This window comes from Perissodus microlepis, chromosome 14 (genome assembly GCF_051167445.1).
Source record: "Perissodus microlepis isolate ML-2025 ecotype Zambia chromosome 14, ASM5116744v1, whole genome shotgun sequence".
In the NCBI taxonomy this organism is placed as follows: Eukaryota; Metazoa; Chordata; class Actinopteri; order Cichliformes; family Cichlidae; genus Perissodus; species Perissodus microlepis.
Window position 1 is genome coordinate 33,235,952 of NC_140474.1, and position 16,663 is coordinate 33,252,614.

At 43.5% G+C, this 16,663-nt stretch overlaps 1 protein-coding gene across 1 annotated transcript; it reads right to left on the bottom strand.

The window, feature by feature from the left end:
* Positions 1 to 7,633: 7,633 nt before the first annotated feature.
* LOC146374271 (tapasin-related protein-like) lies at positions 7,634 to 16,592 on the bottom strand. Its single transcript, XM_084951748.1, has 7 exons — positions 16,507 to 16,592; positions 16,212 to 16,388; positions 15,847 to 16,122; positions 14,485 to 14,814; positions 13,484 to 13,819; positions 13,331 to 13,414; positions 7,634 to 13,161 (listed from the first exon to the last, which is right to left on the bottom strand). Exons 1-7 carry the CDS (start codon positions 16,550 to 16,552, stop codon positions 13,130 to 13,132), a joined length of 1,281 nt encoding a protein of 426 aa, XP_084807874.1. The 5' UTR covers positions 16,553 to 16,592; the 3' UTR covers positions 7,634 to 13,129.
* Between the last annotated feature and the right edge of the window lie 71 nt (positions 16,593 to 16,663).

A 16,663-nucleotide genomic window follows, 5' to 3' on the forward strand; every position in this document is an offset into this window, starting at 1 on the left:
ATCCTAGGAATGGTTAACTTTATTTGAAAATTCATCCCAAGCCTGGCGGCCAAAACAGTGCACCTGAGACAGCTTCTACACAATAGCTGCGAGTTCAGATGAAATAAAGAAGCTTGCTCACTACTACTGATGTTTTATTAAAAACACGACATGGTACCAGGAGTGGGGTGGAATAAAGAACTGGAAAACGAGTGGCAACAACTGAAAAAGACACAACAGAGCCAGTTTTGGCGTATTTTGATCCAAAAAGAAAAACAAAAGTGTCAACAGATGCATCGAAGGCCGGGATCGGCGCAGTGTTGTTGCAGGCTTATGGAGACCACTGGAGGCCAGTGGCATATGCCTCAAGAGCAATGACAGAGACAGAATCTCGCTACGCCCAAATAGAAAAAGAGACATTGGGGCTTGTTTTTGGATTTGAAAAGTTCCACACCTATGTCTATGGTTTGCCAACATTTGTGGCAGAGACTGACCACAAGCCATTGATAGCCATAATCAAGAAAAACTTAAGTGAAATGTCTCCACGCATTCAAAGATTGATGATGAAGCTACAGCGCTATGATTTCAACTTGATCTACACACCAGGTAAACACATTGTGTTAGCAGATGCGCTCTCTAGGGCCACAACCCCAAACAAAGAGCAAAGCTCCACAGAGATGGATGTAAATATACATGTAAACCTGGTAGCAGAGTCACTTCCTATGTCAGACAGAAAATCACATCAGATCAAGGCTGAAACACAAAAGGACTATAGTCTGCAAAGAGTTATAACACTGTTGAATGGGAAATGGCCAAGAAGTGAATGCAAAACATACTACAACATAAGAGCAGAACTAAGTGTTGTGAATGGACTTCTGCTAAGACAAAACAGAGTAGTAATTCCACACTCACTGAGAGGAGACATCCTGAAAAGACTGCATGAGGGACATCTAGGCATAGAGAAATGCAAACGGAGAGCCAGAACAGCAGTCTATTGGCCAGGTATAAATGCAGACATTGAGAAAATGGTTTCAACTTGTGATACGTGTATCAAACACCAGGCCAAACAACCAAAAGAGCCTCTGACCATAACAGACATACCGGAGGAACCATGGCAGAAAGTCGGAACAGACATTTTCCACCTGGGAGGAAAAAAACTACCTGCTGGTTACTGATTACTTGTCAAACTATCCAGAGATGGCATTATTGTCCAACATGTCAGCTACTTGTGTCATAACGCACATGAAATCAATATTTGCTAGACATGGGATACCACAGATTGTTCATAGTGACAATGGACCTTGCTATAGTTGTAGAGAATTCCAACTATTTGCTCAGGAATATGACTTTAAACATGTGACCTCAAGCCCCCTGCATCCACAGTCCAATGGGAAAGCAGAGAAAGGTGTGCACATTGTGAAACAGTTACTAAAGAAAGCACAAGATAGTAAGGCAGATCCTTATTTGGCACTACTGAGCTACAGAGCATCACCACTGGAGCATGGCAAGTCACCAGCAGAAATATTAATGGGAAGAAAACTACGGACCACTCTTCCTTACACAACAACCAGGAAACACAAACAAGTGAGAGACAAAATGAAACAGTTGCAGAAGAGACAAAAGGTCAACTTTGACAAGTCCTCAAAAAGTCTAAAACCACTCGCACCCAATGAAGCAGTCAGAGTGGAAGATGCAAACATCTGGACAAAGAGAGCAACTGTACTGGAGGAGGTAAACCCAAGATCATACAATGTGAAAACTGAAGATGGACTGATATTAAGGAGAAATCGGAGGAGTTTACTGTACACTCAAAAGACAATGGGACCATCGGAAGGACAGTGTGATGACAACAACACACCACCTGAACCAACAGGTGGTGTGTTGTTTTACATGCATGGATGTGAGCCACGTTAAAATAAAGAAGCTTGCTCACTACTATTGATGTTTTATTAAAAACACGACAGCGGCTGCCCAGTCTTTCACCGATTTACGAAGGCCCGGCCAAACGAACCTAGAGCTGACCAGCTTGACCGAGGCCCGGACGCCTGGATGAGAGAGGGCGTGTACGGAGTCGAAAACGCGACGACGCCACGAAAGGGGAACTACAGGGCGTGGACGGCTGGTGGAAACATCGCACAGCAGGCTAGGCCCGCCGTTCCACACGGGTCTGTCCTCCAGTACAAGGCCCGTTTGCACAGACCGAAGGGCCAGGACGTCCGGGTCGGCCTGTTGGTCAGCGGCCATAGCCTCAAAGTCTATGCCAACATAAACGGGAGAAACCAGCACGCGGGATAGACAGTCAGCCACGCAGTTGGACTTACCAGCCACGTGCTGAATGTCAGTTGTGAACTCGGAAATGGCTGCCAACTGGCGTTGCTGGCGCCCGCTCCACGGATCAGAGACCTTGGACATCGCGAATGTCAAAGGTTTATGATCGATGTACGCGGTGAAGCTCCGACCCTCGAGACAAAAATGAAAATACCGTGTCGCGAGGTGCAGGGCCAGCAACTCCCTGTCAAAAACGCTATATTTGCGCTCACTGTCCCTAAGCGTGCGACTAAAAAAAGTGAGCGGTTGCCAGACACCGGAGACCCGCTGTTCTAACACTGCGCCCACCGCCATGTCCGACGCGTCGGAGGTCAACGCAATCTCCGCCGACGGAAATGGGTGGGCCAGCAGGGCGCCGTTTGCCAGCGCGGTCTTGGCCCCAGAAAATGCCTGGATGCGTTCAGGGAGCCAATCAATCGGGTCCTTAGCTGTTTTACTCTTCAAGGCAGCATAGAGAGGCTGCAGCAGGTGCGCAGCTCTGGGGAGAAAGCGGTTGTAGAAATTGACCATCCCCAAGAACTCCTGCAACGCTTTAACGGACGCGGGACGCGGAAAAGCCGAAACGGCCCGGACCTTGTCTGGCAACGGAACCACACCGTCAGCGGAAATGCGATGGCCCAAGAAATCCAGAACCGGCAAGCCGAACTGGCACTTGGAGGGGTTGATGATCAGGCCGTGTGCCGCCAAGCGCTGGAAAACCTGATGCAGATGGGACGCGTGCTGACTCTCAGAACAGCTGGCCACCAATATATCGTCAAGGTACACGAAGACGAAAGGCAGCCCACGCAAGACAGAGTCCATCAACCGCTGAAAAGTCTGGGCGGCGCCTTTCAGGCCGAACGGCATGCGCAAAAATTCAAACAGGCCGAAAGGGGTAATAACGGCAGTTTTGGGGACGTCTTCGGCGCGCACGGGAACCTGGTGATACGCCTGCACCAAGTCAATTTTAGAAAAAATCGAGGTGCCGGCGAGGTGGGCGGAAAAATCCTGGATGTGGGGAATGGGGTAACGGTCGTTCTCCGTGACATTATTCAAACGGCGAAAATCCCCACACGGCTGCCACCGACCGTCTGACTTGGGCACCATGTGTAGCGGAGAAGCCCAGGCACTATTCGAGCGCTGCACAATGCCGAGGCGCCGATTGCGGCAAACTCTTCCCGAGCGACGGAGAGTTTTGCGGGGTCGAGGCGGCACGCGCGTGCGAACACCGGGGGACCGACCGCCGGAATATAATGTTCAACCCCGTGCTTCGTTGCCGTGTTTGAGAAATTAGGAACAGTCAATGAAGGGAACTCCAAGAGCAAACGCTGAAAAACATTCCCTGAAGTCACTAAATTAGCCCGATTCAGGGGCTCGATGGCGCGAGTGAAACAGGGTATTGAAGAAAAAGACAGGGCATTGATTAAGCGTCTGTTAGCGACATCGACCAGCAGTCCGTGGGCACAAAGAAAATCGGTGCCCAAAATAGGTACAGAGCTAGCCGCAACAACAAAGGTCCATTGGAAATCCCGACCATGAAAACAAACAGTCACGAACCTTTCCCCGAATGTTGCGATGGGAGAGTCATTAGCCGCAATAAGCTGCGGTCCGTAGCCCGCTGCTAAACTGTCGGCTCCGGACGGGGGAAGGAGGCTCTTCTGGGAGCCGGAGTCGACCAGGAAACGTCTCCCAGAGCGCGAGTCTTCTATGAAGAGCAGTTTTTCTTTGTCGCCAGCGGTCGCGGCCGCTACTGCGCGCTGGCGGGGCCCGTGTCCCAGGGTCGGAAAAGCGCAAGGCAGCAGGCAGCGGCGCGCTCCGGCGCCAAAACGCTGATGGTAGAAACAGAGGTCCCGTCTGTGGTGTCGCTGTGCCGCGATCTTTGCCGTCAGCGAAGGATCGGATACGTCGGGGCAGGTCAGCGGGGAAGTGGAAGGCGCCGCCGGCGAGGCTGGAACTAGGTCGTGATCGTGGAAAGTGCGGGTAGCCAGGAGAATACGATCCGCGTCCTCAGCCAGGGAGCGATAATCCTTCGTGCCCAGAAGCGGAGAGTTGGCGAGGCCGGCTCTCACGGCCTCGCCAAGATGTGGGCGAAGAGGAATACCCTGTCGTCCGGTCCGAGAAAGGATAGCATGTGCTCCATCAGTTCGAGAGCCGTACCGCCACCCAGGCCTGAGAGGGAGAGGAGCTTCTCGGCTCGCTCTGCGTCGGAGAGGGCATAGTGCCGAAGAAGCAGCTCCTTAAGGGCGGCGTACTTCCCTCGGGTGGGTGGGTCCCGGAGGAGAGTCAACGCACGACGGGTGGCTAGCGGGTCGAGAGAAGCCACCACATGGTGATATTTCGTGTCATCAGCCGAGATGCCACGAAGGGCGAACTGAGCCTCCACGTGCACGAACCACGACGGGGGATCGTGAAGCCAAAAGTCCAGCAGCTCGAGCGCCACAGCAAACGTAGCTGCAGCCGGAGGCAGAGGGCTGGCGGCTGCTGATGCATCTAGAGCGGAGTCGGTGCCACCATCGGACTGCAGCATGTTCGAGTCACGGGTCACCAATGTGGAGGTAAACACAGACGACACGAGAGCTCTCGATTAACACTGCTCGTTTATTACTCATCACCACACAACTGGATACTTTTCCCTCCAAAACACAGCAACAACACTTCCTGAGAACTGGGTGTGAGTGGAGCCCTCCAGTGGTCCACCACAAAGCAATCATTTCCTTCCATACATTGAAAGAAATAATCAGCTTTTAGACTGGTCAACAAACATAAATGGACTTTTTCTAAAATAAAACTCAATCACTAAGGGATATGGTTAAAAAGAATACTAAAAATACACTGAGGCAATTACATCTCTAACCCAGGAGGGCCTGTATTTACCATAACACCAAAAATAGTAGACAACAATAAATAATAACATCTGTTTGCTGTGAGGAAGTGACATGAACACATTCCATCTGTGTCATTACCTCATCCCCAACCAGTCGCGGCAGATGACTGCCCCTTTCTGAGCCTGGTTCTGCCGGAGGTCTCTGCCTGTTAACAGGCAGTTTTTCCTCCCCACTGTCGCCAAGTGCTTGCTCATAGGGGGTCCTCGGATTGTTGGGGTTTCTGTAATATTGTAGGGTCTTTACCTTACAATATAAAGTGCCTTGAAGCAGCTTCTTGTGAATTGGCATTTTGCAAGTAAAATTTAATTGAAATGAACTGATTTCCTTTGGTTTAAGTCTGAGTGGTTGTATTTGAGCACTTTTGATCTACTTATATTCATTGTATTCATTCCTTAAAATGAGGTACTAACTCTAAACTTTCCACTGTGATTCTAAAACCTAAAGTACAAAGTACAAATACTTTACTGTACTTAAGTTTCAGGTATCTCTATTTTCAGAATCAGCATATTTTAGAAATGTTGCATGAGTATTTTTTTTTCTGACACCTTTTAACTTTTACTCCCTACATTTTGACAGAAACTTCTGTATTTTCTATGCCTTACCTTTAAACATGGGTTTGTTACTTTAGGTTTAACACATTACAGAAAAGTTTTTATTTCCATGCACTTAGCATCTTTAAACAACAAACACAAGGAAAAAATCCTGGATCTCCAGAAGAAATGCTAGGACCTTGAAAACAAATGTGCCATTGTAAAAAAAAAAAAAGAAAAAAGACATGGGAGCAGAAAGAAAAGGTAGTGGAATTTCTGGTTTTCAAGACAAAATCAAGACATTGAAAAAAAAAGTTACCCTGAAGCAAAACTTAAGCCAGGCAGTAATTGACAAAAAAGCAAAACAAGTAAAAGAGAAAGAACTCAAGCAAGAAGAACGCTTAAAAAAGGCGATGAAAAGTCCAGGACCAGCTCAAGTCACGTGGTTGGTTGGTTAATAGACTTACATTAGTTTATGTTTGCTAAATAGTGACACAATGAATAACCCCCTTACTCTATAAAGGTGTGTGTGTGTGTGTGTGTGTGTGTGTGTGTGAGGAATGCTCCTCAGATCAGCCTTTAGCATAGGACTGCATAGGATACAGGATACAGTATGCTGATCTTCAAATGCATCTGTAGTTAATGTCTAATGAGTAATGTAATGATGTAATTTGTTCCATCTGATAGACATCGTACACTTTCTGGATCCATATATTATATGTGGGAGGTCCTGGTTTTAACCATCTAATAATTATGCATTTTAGGGCTGCAGTGAGGTAAGTTTTGGCTTTGCAGTCAATAAGTTCTGGAATCCTTCCCAAAACTGCTACTGTAGGACTTAGTGGAATATTTACTTTGAAAACTCAAATTACAGGATCAAATATCTGCCTCCAGAATACACAGAGTTTAGGGCAGAGCCAAAATATATGGGTATGGTTGGTAGATTGTGTCCCACAGTTCCTCCAGTATGAACTCAGAAGTGTGGGGCCCATCTTATCAGTTATTTCTGGTGTTCTGTAGAATCTGCTGATAATTTTCCATTTAAACTCTCTCCATCTGTTTGAATTAGTGGTCTGGTGTGCTTTAGTACATATTTCCCACTTGGTATCATCACGTATTTTTTCATTTATTTCTGCTTTCCACCTTCCCCTCATCCTCAGGGAATTATGCTTAATCATTGATGGGAATGCGTTATAGGTTTGACTAATAGTAGTAGTCTTGTCTCTGTTTCCCATCTGTTTTTTGGGTTGGTTTTTTTTTTTTTTTTTTTTAGAAATTCTTCAATTGGTGTGGGGTTGGCAATGTTTCCCTAGCTCTTGAGTGTTGTCAAAAAGGACCTTAGTTATCTATGGGGAGATTAAATTCATTCTTCAGATGTTCAAATGTCTTAAAGTTCCCTTGTTCCAATAGTTGATGTACACATTTCAGTCCATTATATGCCCACTTTTAAATGCAGTATCCAAATACTGCATTTAAAAAGTGGACAGGGAAAATGGTTTCATAGATCCAATGCTTGATAGTGATGAATGATACTTTGGTGGTCCTAGTGCTGACTGAATTTTGTTCCAAAATTCTAATGCATTTTTTTGTCCAGATTGCCATTTATTTTACGAGACTATCTAGAAAAGGAAGTGTTTCCATTGGTTCAGGATATTTGCTATTTTCTATATTGAGCCAGCGAGTATGAATATCACTTTGCAGCCATGTCAGCAAAGGTTTTATTTGTGCAGCCCAGTAGTAATGTTTAAAATTAGGAACATTAATACCCCCCCTTATCTTGAACAACTGCAGGGTCTTGAGTCTAATTCTACGCTGCTGTTTATCCCGTATGAAGTTAGAAGTTATTTTGTCCAGCTTATCAAGCATTGTCGTTTGGATTTTCAACTGGTATCATCTGTAAAATAAATAGAATAGTCTGGGCAGAACATTCATACATATACATTCAACTCAGCTCATTAGGGACAGGAGGAGAATAGACCACTGCTCTCAATCATTGCTGATACGTTGAATTATTTTATTAGAATTTTTCTCAAACAAGTGGTCCAAAGGTATGGGAATGAAAATTCCTAAGTATTGTTAAGGGTTCAAATATTGAGGAGGGATACAGGAGGGTCGGTCAAACTATGATTTTAATGAACACACGTGTGGGAGATGAACACTGTACGCAGACAGCATCAATACACAAGCAGTTGTTTTATACCATCAGGGTTTACTTTTATGACGCCCCCCTCATGCGTCAAGCAGATACAATACATGCATAAGTTTCAAAACCACAATGACTTTTAACACAGTTTGAAAAAACAACATCGCCTCGTCTCCATCCCAGGTGTCTTCCTGTCGCTGCCGGACGCTCGCTTATCGTCTGGAACATCAGGCACACATTCTGCAACAAACTGTTCTCTTGCAGGCACAATTTTGCAGTCACAAGCAAAATATTTTGAGGGATTCTAAGTGTGTGTGTGTTTGTGTCGACCTGAAATGCACTCAGTTTCACCTCTCACTTCACCAGCTAAATCTTGTAACCTTTCCACCAGACAGAAGGCCAGCACGTACACAACTGAAACTATATGTGTAATATATTGAATAAATGTTTTAATCAAATGATACTACTTAAAACTTCATAAAAGAATATAAAAGAATATAAAATAACAATGAATAACCTGGTTATTCAAATAGCCTCATCCAGACAGCTCCTCAAAATAACCACCAAAAAATGCACACTTTACAGAGGAAACAAAGACATTTCAGAAGTACACTTCCTGACTTATTCTGAGTCATCTGTTACCAAGCAAACTCAAACACAGCAGGTTGCTGAATACACTCAGGTCTTTATTCAGGCCTGTTTCTAGATTATATGTGATATATGTATTGTAAGCGTATATGCAATCTTTCCATAGCTCTAGGCCACTTTGCTCAATAGATCGGCATCGCGCCGGACGAAGCTTCTGACCATCAATTAACTGACCGAGCTTCAACTCTTTAATAAGCACCAAAATGCAATGTGTATAAAATGATTACAGTTGCTCCTGCAATGAAAGATTATTATATGATTATGATACCACCTGTAATACAGACTTTAATGTAATGTTAACAGCTTCAATAAATTCTTTAATGCAATGCTTGTTATGTGGTTCTAATGCAATGATAATACTGATAATAAAATAGCAGTAAAATAACTTGTTTAATCCTACAGTATTTAATACCCACTTTAGACCATTTTAATTCACTTTGTACTTTAATATTTTCTGGAATTGTCCCATTTATATCCATTGCCTCGGTCTTATCTATGCTACCCTTGTAACTTGAGTAATATCCATAGTCTAGAATAAGGTTTTTTAGGTATGATATTGTAAGATTGGGTTCTGTTAGAAATAGTATTGTATCAGCAGCACATAGGGATATTTTATGCTCTTCATTGTTTTATATTATTATTGCCTATTAGTAACAGGTTGAGAGAGTTCCACCTCCACCTCCTGTTTGTAGTGCTGGCCCGTTTGAAGCTGAAGCTCTGGTGCATGTGTCACAAAAATCAACACACTGCTTCAGAAACACTGTGCCTGTGTCTGAACAGAGTCGTATGATCAATGACGTCTGAAGCTTCATTCGGCATGTCACTGCTTCAGTACCTAATTCAATGGTTTGTAAGGAACTGAATCACTGGCAGGGCTTGTGCTGTGTTTTGGTGGCGATTTGTGCGCGAGAGAGTGAACCAGTGTCTAACATAATGAGAGTCATGGAGCCATCAAGGAAGAGAGGACCTACCTACTCCTAAATAAAAGCCAGTTCACAACCTATTTGGTCCACTGGTCTAAAATGTAGAAAGACATACACTATACATATAGTGATGGTTATAATTATATAAGTAGTAGTATATTATATATATAAACGTACCTTAATTACATAATCATGTGGAGGAGCTCCCACAGCACAACAATACTCTAAATCTATTATAACATTGTGTTGTACATTATTATATACAGTGTATATTTTATTTGTCTTAATAAAAAAACACCAAGACGTCCCAATCAAAGGGAGAACACACCATAACATATTTAAACAAGAAAGGTTTATTTGTTAAAATAATTTCTTAATAAATTAGACAGAATGTCTTTGGCGTGGCGTTTTCAGTGGGAGAAACGCTTCATTTCTCATCCAAGTGACTTCTTCAGTCTTAGCTGACTGCAGGTTTCCACATTCTTATAAACAGTACACTTGCACAATGACTGAAACTAGCCCACTGAATGAACAATGGGCTGTGAGGTTCTTTCAACCAGTATCCAGGTTTAAGGACCAAAGCACAACATTCTGAATCTCATCAAAGAACATGTCAGCATCTCCAAAAGAGTAAGGTGAGGAGTAACCCACATAGCAAAATTGGTATGGCCCGGATCTGGCTCACACAATGTGCTTACACATGGCCCACATACTGCAAAGAATGACGGCCCTTTGGTGGCCCAGATCTGGTTTGCCAGAGGTGGCCCACACATGGGCCAGCACAAGGCCAGTTGCAGACATACTGCTGGCCCTGTGCTGGCCCAGAACAGTTTCAGCTCTGGCCCCAGATGTCAGCCTAATGTGTACCTTAATCAAGCCATGTAATAACAACATGTGCCGGAACATAATAGTGCAAAAATAACATGACGAAACTCTGTTCAGACAGTGAATGGACTGATTCTTACATAGCACTTTTCTACTCTCCCAGATTACTCAAAGTGTTCTATACAACATGCCACATTCACCCACTTTCTCTAAACTGAGTGCTTCCTAACTACATTCATACACATTCACACTCTTGACATGCAGACTGGAGGAGCCAGGGATCGAACCACTAACCTTCCGATCAGTAGGTGACCTGTGCTACCTCCTGAGCTACAGCCACCCAGTGCGAAACATGAGTAAACCCTCACTAGGTTTTGGATAAAATGTACACTCACAAACCTGTCAAACCTGCATTTGAAACATTGGCTACCATTGCAGTATAGTATTGTAACATGGCATTTGGGTCTTCTAACTAAAATAGGAAAAGAGGAACATAAATAGTGCCATCATTGCCAGGCCTGGCCCACATCTGGTTGACATACACCCTGCCATGACACCAGTCAGTCAGAAGTGCCAGCTTGATGCCGGATCCAGGCCTGTTTTCAATGAGCCTGGGCCACATAAACCAAACCGTAATCGGGCCAGATGTGGCATGCCATCACATAGACAGTGCCACCTATGCCAGGCCTGGCCCATATCTGGATGACATACCACTTACCATGCCAGAAGTCAGCTAGCAGTGGCAGCTAGACACCAGATCCGGGCCAGACCTGTCTGCTATGTGGGAACACTCTGGAGTAAAAAACGTGAGTGCTTCCTCTTGCTACCCTCCATTAGTGAGAGTGCTTCTCTTTCGACTCTTCTTTCAAATCTTTGCATTTGACCCCAGTTACCAATAAACCTGTGACTGAATTTTGTTGTCTTTTCTAAAACTGCTAAAATATGAGGAATTCTTCTCATCTGCTCAGCTTAATTTTTTCTTGTGATTTTTAATATAAAGGGATCCTGAACTCTGAATACAGGCTGCTCTTGGACATACCATCATAACATCATGATAGGCGAGTTTAGACTCTTTTTGGGTGTGCTCAAGCATGCTATATAGGGTCAAAAGCATTAGCTGATGTAGCTAATTTTAACCTTTAATCCACTAGTGTGCTGGGATATTGCGAGTTGCCAGCCAAGGAGCTGATGAACTTTACTATTAATAGTTTGTTACAAATTTCTATTCCTATTCTGGTCAAATTGGGCTTCAGTGTTTGTTTACTGTACAGCTCCAAATCCAGGTGGCAGCAAGTCAGAATGTTGTTATCTATGTATGTCAGCAGCAGCCTGTATTCAGTTTGAATATTGCTATAAACTGATATGGATCAGTTTATCTTTTATTCACTGCAACATTTAACATTTGGGTGATGGCACAAAGACTGAGAGAGAGGAGGATAGAGAGGGAGTAGGGTGAAGACAGCAAAGAGAGAGAGCAAAAAGAAACAGGTAAGAGTGGACATGTAGTCACATTCACCAAAAATTATAAAGCTGTAGCTTCATTTTTTACCCACATTTATTAATGATGATTTCACGTATCTAAGTAGTGGGTTGTACTGTTGTTGATTATTTGGAACACCAACCTGCTCTTATAGTAATTATAAGATTATATTTTTATCATTTTCCAACAAACACAATTCCAGGAATATGGAGAGAGACACACAGAGTCAGAGAGAACAGACTACAAATCTGTTCTCCGCTCGTGAAATTAGGGTACATGATGCTTTGTGCTGAGTCTGCATAACAAATGAATTCAAAAACATATAAAACAACTCTATTACAAGTTTGCTTCATGTACAAGGTCTATGGAGTTGGCAGGGGGATTTTCCATTGTTTATACTATATAATGCTACTTTAAGTGCTTGATGACTCAGTGAGCTGGCTCTATGTGATTAAGAAACTGAAATAGTGCCTCTTTAATGACTGAGCATTTGCCTCAGTTTGGATACATGCTAAAATGGGTGGATTAGATTGAAATCTCTCATAATTCACTCTGAATTATTCTTAGAAACAACAATAGGTCATCCAAGTAACTCATTTCCTTTTGAAGGTGACATTGTGATGTTAATCCAAATGAGTTAAGGTTTGCAAGTGTGAAAAAGGTTGATGACATTTGCAAACAGCATGTTCCATTACTAATAAATAAAGGCACTGCATGCATGACTGGGAGCTGAACCCCCCCAAAAGGTTTAAACCTAGAATTGCCCGCGCTCTCCAAACATCATCTAACTTGGTTTATTTTTCACCTGAGTGTTTAAATAAAAGCTTATAGTAAAGGTAGTGCATATTTTATTTATCACAGATTTTACATTGGATCCCCTTCCTGATGCAACCCTCCTGTTTATCCAGCCTTGATAAACCAGCACTAGAAGTACACTAGCTTGGTTTGCATTTCATTCCAGTCTGAAAGAGATCTTTCTGTTCCTGTTTGCTAAGCTGATTCTACAGTGGATTCATTCTTTTCAGCATCCTTATTATATTTATTCATTTTACAGTAATCTTCATTTAGTAAACTGACATTCAGTTTCCAATATTCTGTTTTTATTCAGCTCTATATAGAACCTTGTCTCCCCAGTGTTTAGTCCAAAAAGTGTCTCGTGCATCAGAAGAATCAGTCCTGGCTCCTGAATCCACTGGCTCAGCAGCTGCTAACCCGTAATCTTCAGTAGTTTTAATGTTATTGCACTGTTTTACATTCATACATGCAGGAGTTTACACATCGACACAAATATACCTTTCACTGATGTTTCCATGGGGACCCCAGAAAGGACAGTTTGCCAGCCAGCCTTGTGTGTTGAGAATGGGGCCACATCCTCTCGCTCTGATCCCACTCCTCCAGTTTGTTTGTTTTTATATCGCCTTACCTGCTAACGTTCTCCATGCTGTGAAGAAAAACGACAATTACCCTCTAGAACATCAACGAGTTATGTCATAATGATCTTCATATTTGTACATGCTTTCATGTCAGTGACTCCAAAACAGCAAGCTCGTGTGACTGTATTTTTTCCTTGTGTGTGTGGTTTGATGTAGCAGCAGGTCTGTATCACTCACCTGAGTGCAGGTAGCGCCGCTTCACATACAACAGCAGGATCATAACAGAGCCCACAGTGAGGTACAACATCCAGTTTGTTGGCTCTGAAACAGAACACACATCAAGCTCTGCTGCTCCCAGATGCTAGCTCCTAGTATTACACTGAGACTCACCTTCCACAATCAGGGTGAAGCTCTTTGTGATGGGCACTTTCAGGGACTGATGGGAAACGCTGCATGTGAACCTTTTCCCAGAGTCCCTGAGCGAAGCCTGGAGGTAGAAGAAGCCCGACAACGAGAAGGTCATGTCTCGATTTTCTTTGTGGTAGGAAAGGAAGACATTCTCCAGTGACCTGGGATGTGGAGCGTCCAACATGACTGGATCCTGCTCGTACCAAATTATCTCCACATCCCGAGGGTAGTAGCTGTTTGCCCCACACACAATCTTCCTCTTGTTACCCTCCACTAGTGAGAGACTGGGTCCCACATTGAGGGAGACATGGGGAGGCTCTGAGGAAAGCAGAGAGGGAAAAAAAACATTACTTTAAATGCTGAAATGAACAGTGGCTTTTCTGCTGACTTTCTATATTTCTGAGTTCTAAAAAACACCTCCACACCATACGACTTTTATCGCATAAGATGAGAATGAACACTTTAAGAGCCTGATTTGCTTTTTTTAAAAAAAAAGAAAAAAAGACTGAATAAAAAAAAAAAGAGTTAAAAAAATTTTTTGTCAGCATTTACAAAGATACTTTTACACGCTATTTTGCCCTATTCAGGAAACATGGTTTTGCAGACATGTTCATGTGCAGCCCTCCAACAGCGTGTAGCCTGATGGCGATGACGCTATGCTGATAATGCTGAAAAGTGGGCGTGAATAGCAGAGTGAGTGACAGCAGGCATGCAACAGGAAACAGCGACGGACTGGTTCTACCACATATTTTTGACGTTGCTCCTGATAGCAGTAAACATCTCCAGCAAACTTTAAACAGTAATAATAAGAGTATTTATGGTTGTCACACTATGCTGTACACATCACAAACAGCTTTTTCACAGTCCACCTTAAACTCCATCCACTTAAACTCCATCAATAAATGTGGTTGAAAGCATATAAGCACAATTTAGTATTAGTACTTTTGTCCATGGCCTATGAACTCTCTGACTGTTTTCCTCACCTTCAATCTGCAGATTTATATCCACCCTGCCGAATAGTGGATTCACGGACACTGAACAAATGTAGGTCCCTTCACTGCTTATCATGGTGGAGGCGAGGGTGTAGGAGGCATCTCCGGCTGCAAAGGCACGTAGTCCAACACCACTTCCTTGGGTCTGTCCTGTGCGCCTGTTGTAACTGAAGAGCTTGGTCCTCTCACCGTGGTGCTGCTTGTGCCACTCCACAGTGACCTTTGCACCCTTGTGGTCGACATCAAACTGGCAGTGGAGCTTTTGCTGGAACTTCAGGCGTGCTTTAACTGAGGGAGTCTGTGTTTTGATGACCATGGCGACTGTGAAAAAGTGTGACAAACATGAACACATGCGAGTTGTTAAGCACATTTCTCAATACAAGTGTCCAATAACAGTGTAGGAGCCATGAGAAAGGCCATCTTTCATTTGTGTATTGAAAGTTGAAGATGAACCCTAAGTGGTGCAACATTTCTTAAATCTGAAATGTGACACCTCTGGCAATCCCTAATTCTAGGCCATTACGGCTGAAGATTCCTGGTTAGCTGGGTACATATACCACTAAGTTAACAAACCACCTGGGTACAGCCTACTGTGCATATAGCTTAACACAAGGATCCTTACCTCTTATCTGTGTACATGTGTTTATTTGTCTCATCCATGTAATCATTAACACCAACTGGCTGATATTAGTTACACAGACACAGGTTCCTGTTACATGCGTGCAATCTTCCTCATTAACTCAGTACCATTGTTCCACATGATAACACTTTCTTATCTTTAATTAGCTTAAAAATTCCTGCACATGTTGAGGAAATCCAAAGCACCTGCCACAGATGCTCTTTGTTGTCATTAACGATGCATTCAACCACATCTTATAGGACAAATACACATTTGTTCTGGGACACACCCAACATGTGCGTGCACTCTCTCTCAAACAAATACTAATATTTCTAGGTTATGTGCTGGTGTAATACATTTTGTAGATATGTAAATATGTCATCAGGTGAGACTGCTGATGTCTAACTTTGATTGTAGTTCTTCATTTAATTATTAATCAGACTGACCAAATCAATGTATTTTATGAGAAGAATTAAGTACATTTTTATTATTTCATTATTTTAATTATTTTATGAACATTTTATTATTTGTTTTAATGGATGGTTAGTCATTTGGAATCAAGTTAATTGTTTTATTTTCCTTCAGTCAAAGTTTGTTCCCATAATATTTATATTTTCTTCCTTTATGGGGTCTGGCACAGCAATACTTACGACTAGTCATAACTCCAACAAAAAACAAACTTTTAAGACAAATATATTCAGTTTTAGTCTGAAATCCTCATATGTTCAGTTTACCTGTGGTGGTGAGTACCTCTCTGTTAGGGATGGGGGGCCATTTGTGGTAGTCTGGCCGTCCTGGGGGAGGCTGGTCGAAGGGGCGCCTGAGGAAGCTGGTGATGGTGAAGAGGCCCCTGCTGTGTCTGAGGATGCAGGTAAACCAGTGGTTGTACTCATGGGCACCGAGGACAGGCCAGCGGACATAACCGCCCTCTGTGCTGTATCTGTGCAGCTCACACTTCAGCTGCTCTGCCTCCACCCCCTCCACATACTGCAGCAGATCCAACTTTGATCCTAGAAGACAATAAAATAAACTCTAACACACTGTTGTTGTTGTTCATGTTGTTTTCAGCCTTCTCCTCATGCAGGCTGCAGTAACTCACTGGTGATCAGGAAAGTGATGGCGTTTGGGTTAACAGGAGCATCTCCTTTCTGACCAAACTGAAGTATAGCCTCTCTGTGGATGAGCCGAGTCTCTGTGTGGTTGTCCTTATTCAAAAACACACGCTCATCAATGAAGTAGCAGGGCAGCCACAGGATCTGATGGACACTCCACACACCTGAATGACACACACACGGGCATAGAAAATCAAACAGTGTTAAGTTCATGTGGTAGCCTGTAGTGCCGATACTTGTTGCTGACCTACACACAAGCTGTAATCTGTGACAATAACTCACCTGCACTTAGAGACCAGTAAATAAATATCGTGAATATTAAACTCATGATTCTTCCCCGGTGCCCTCCACGGTCATACCCCTTGCTGCGCGATTGTCACAGGAAGTTTGTCGGGATACTTTCACTTTCACTCTGCAGGGGTGAATGCTGTGCAGAACA

What these genes read in the sequence shown, in the direction of transcription:
- LOC146374271 (XM_084951748.1), bottom strand. Translation starts at nt 16,552, where the DNA reads ATGAGTTTAATATTCACGATATTTATTTACTGGTCTCTAAGTGCAG. An exon ending in CATCACTTTCCTGATCACCA is followed by an intron (nt 16,123 to 16,211) that starts GTGAGTTACTGC and finishes ATTGTCTTCTAG; the next exon opens with GATCAAAGTTGGATCTGCTG. An exon ending in AGAGGTACTCACCACCACAG is followed by an intron (nt 14,815 to 15,846) that starts GTAAACTGAACA and finishes ACTTTTTCACAG; the next exon opens with TCGCCATGGTCATCAAAACA.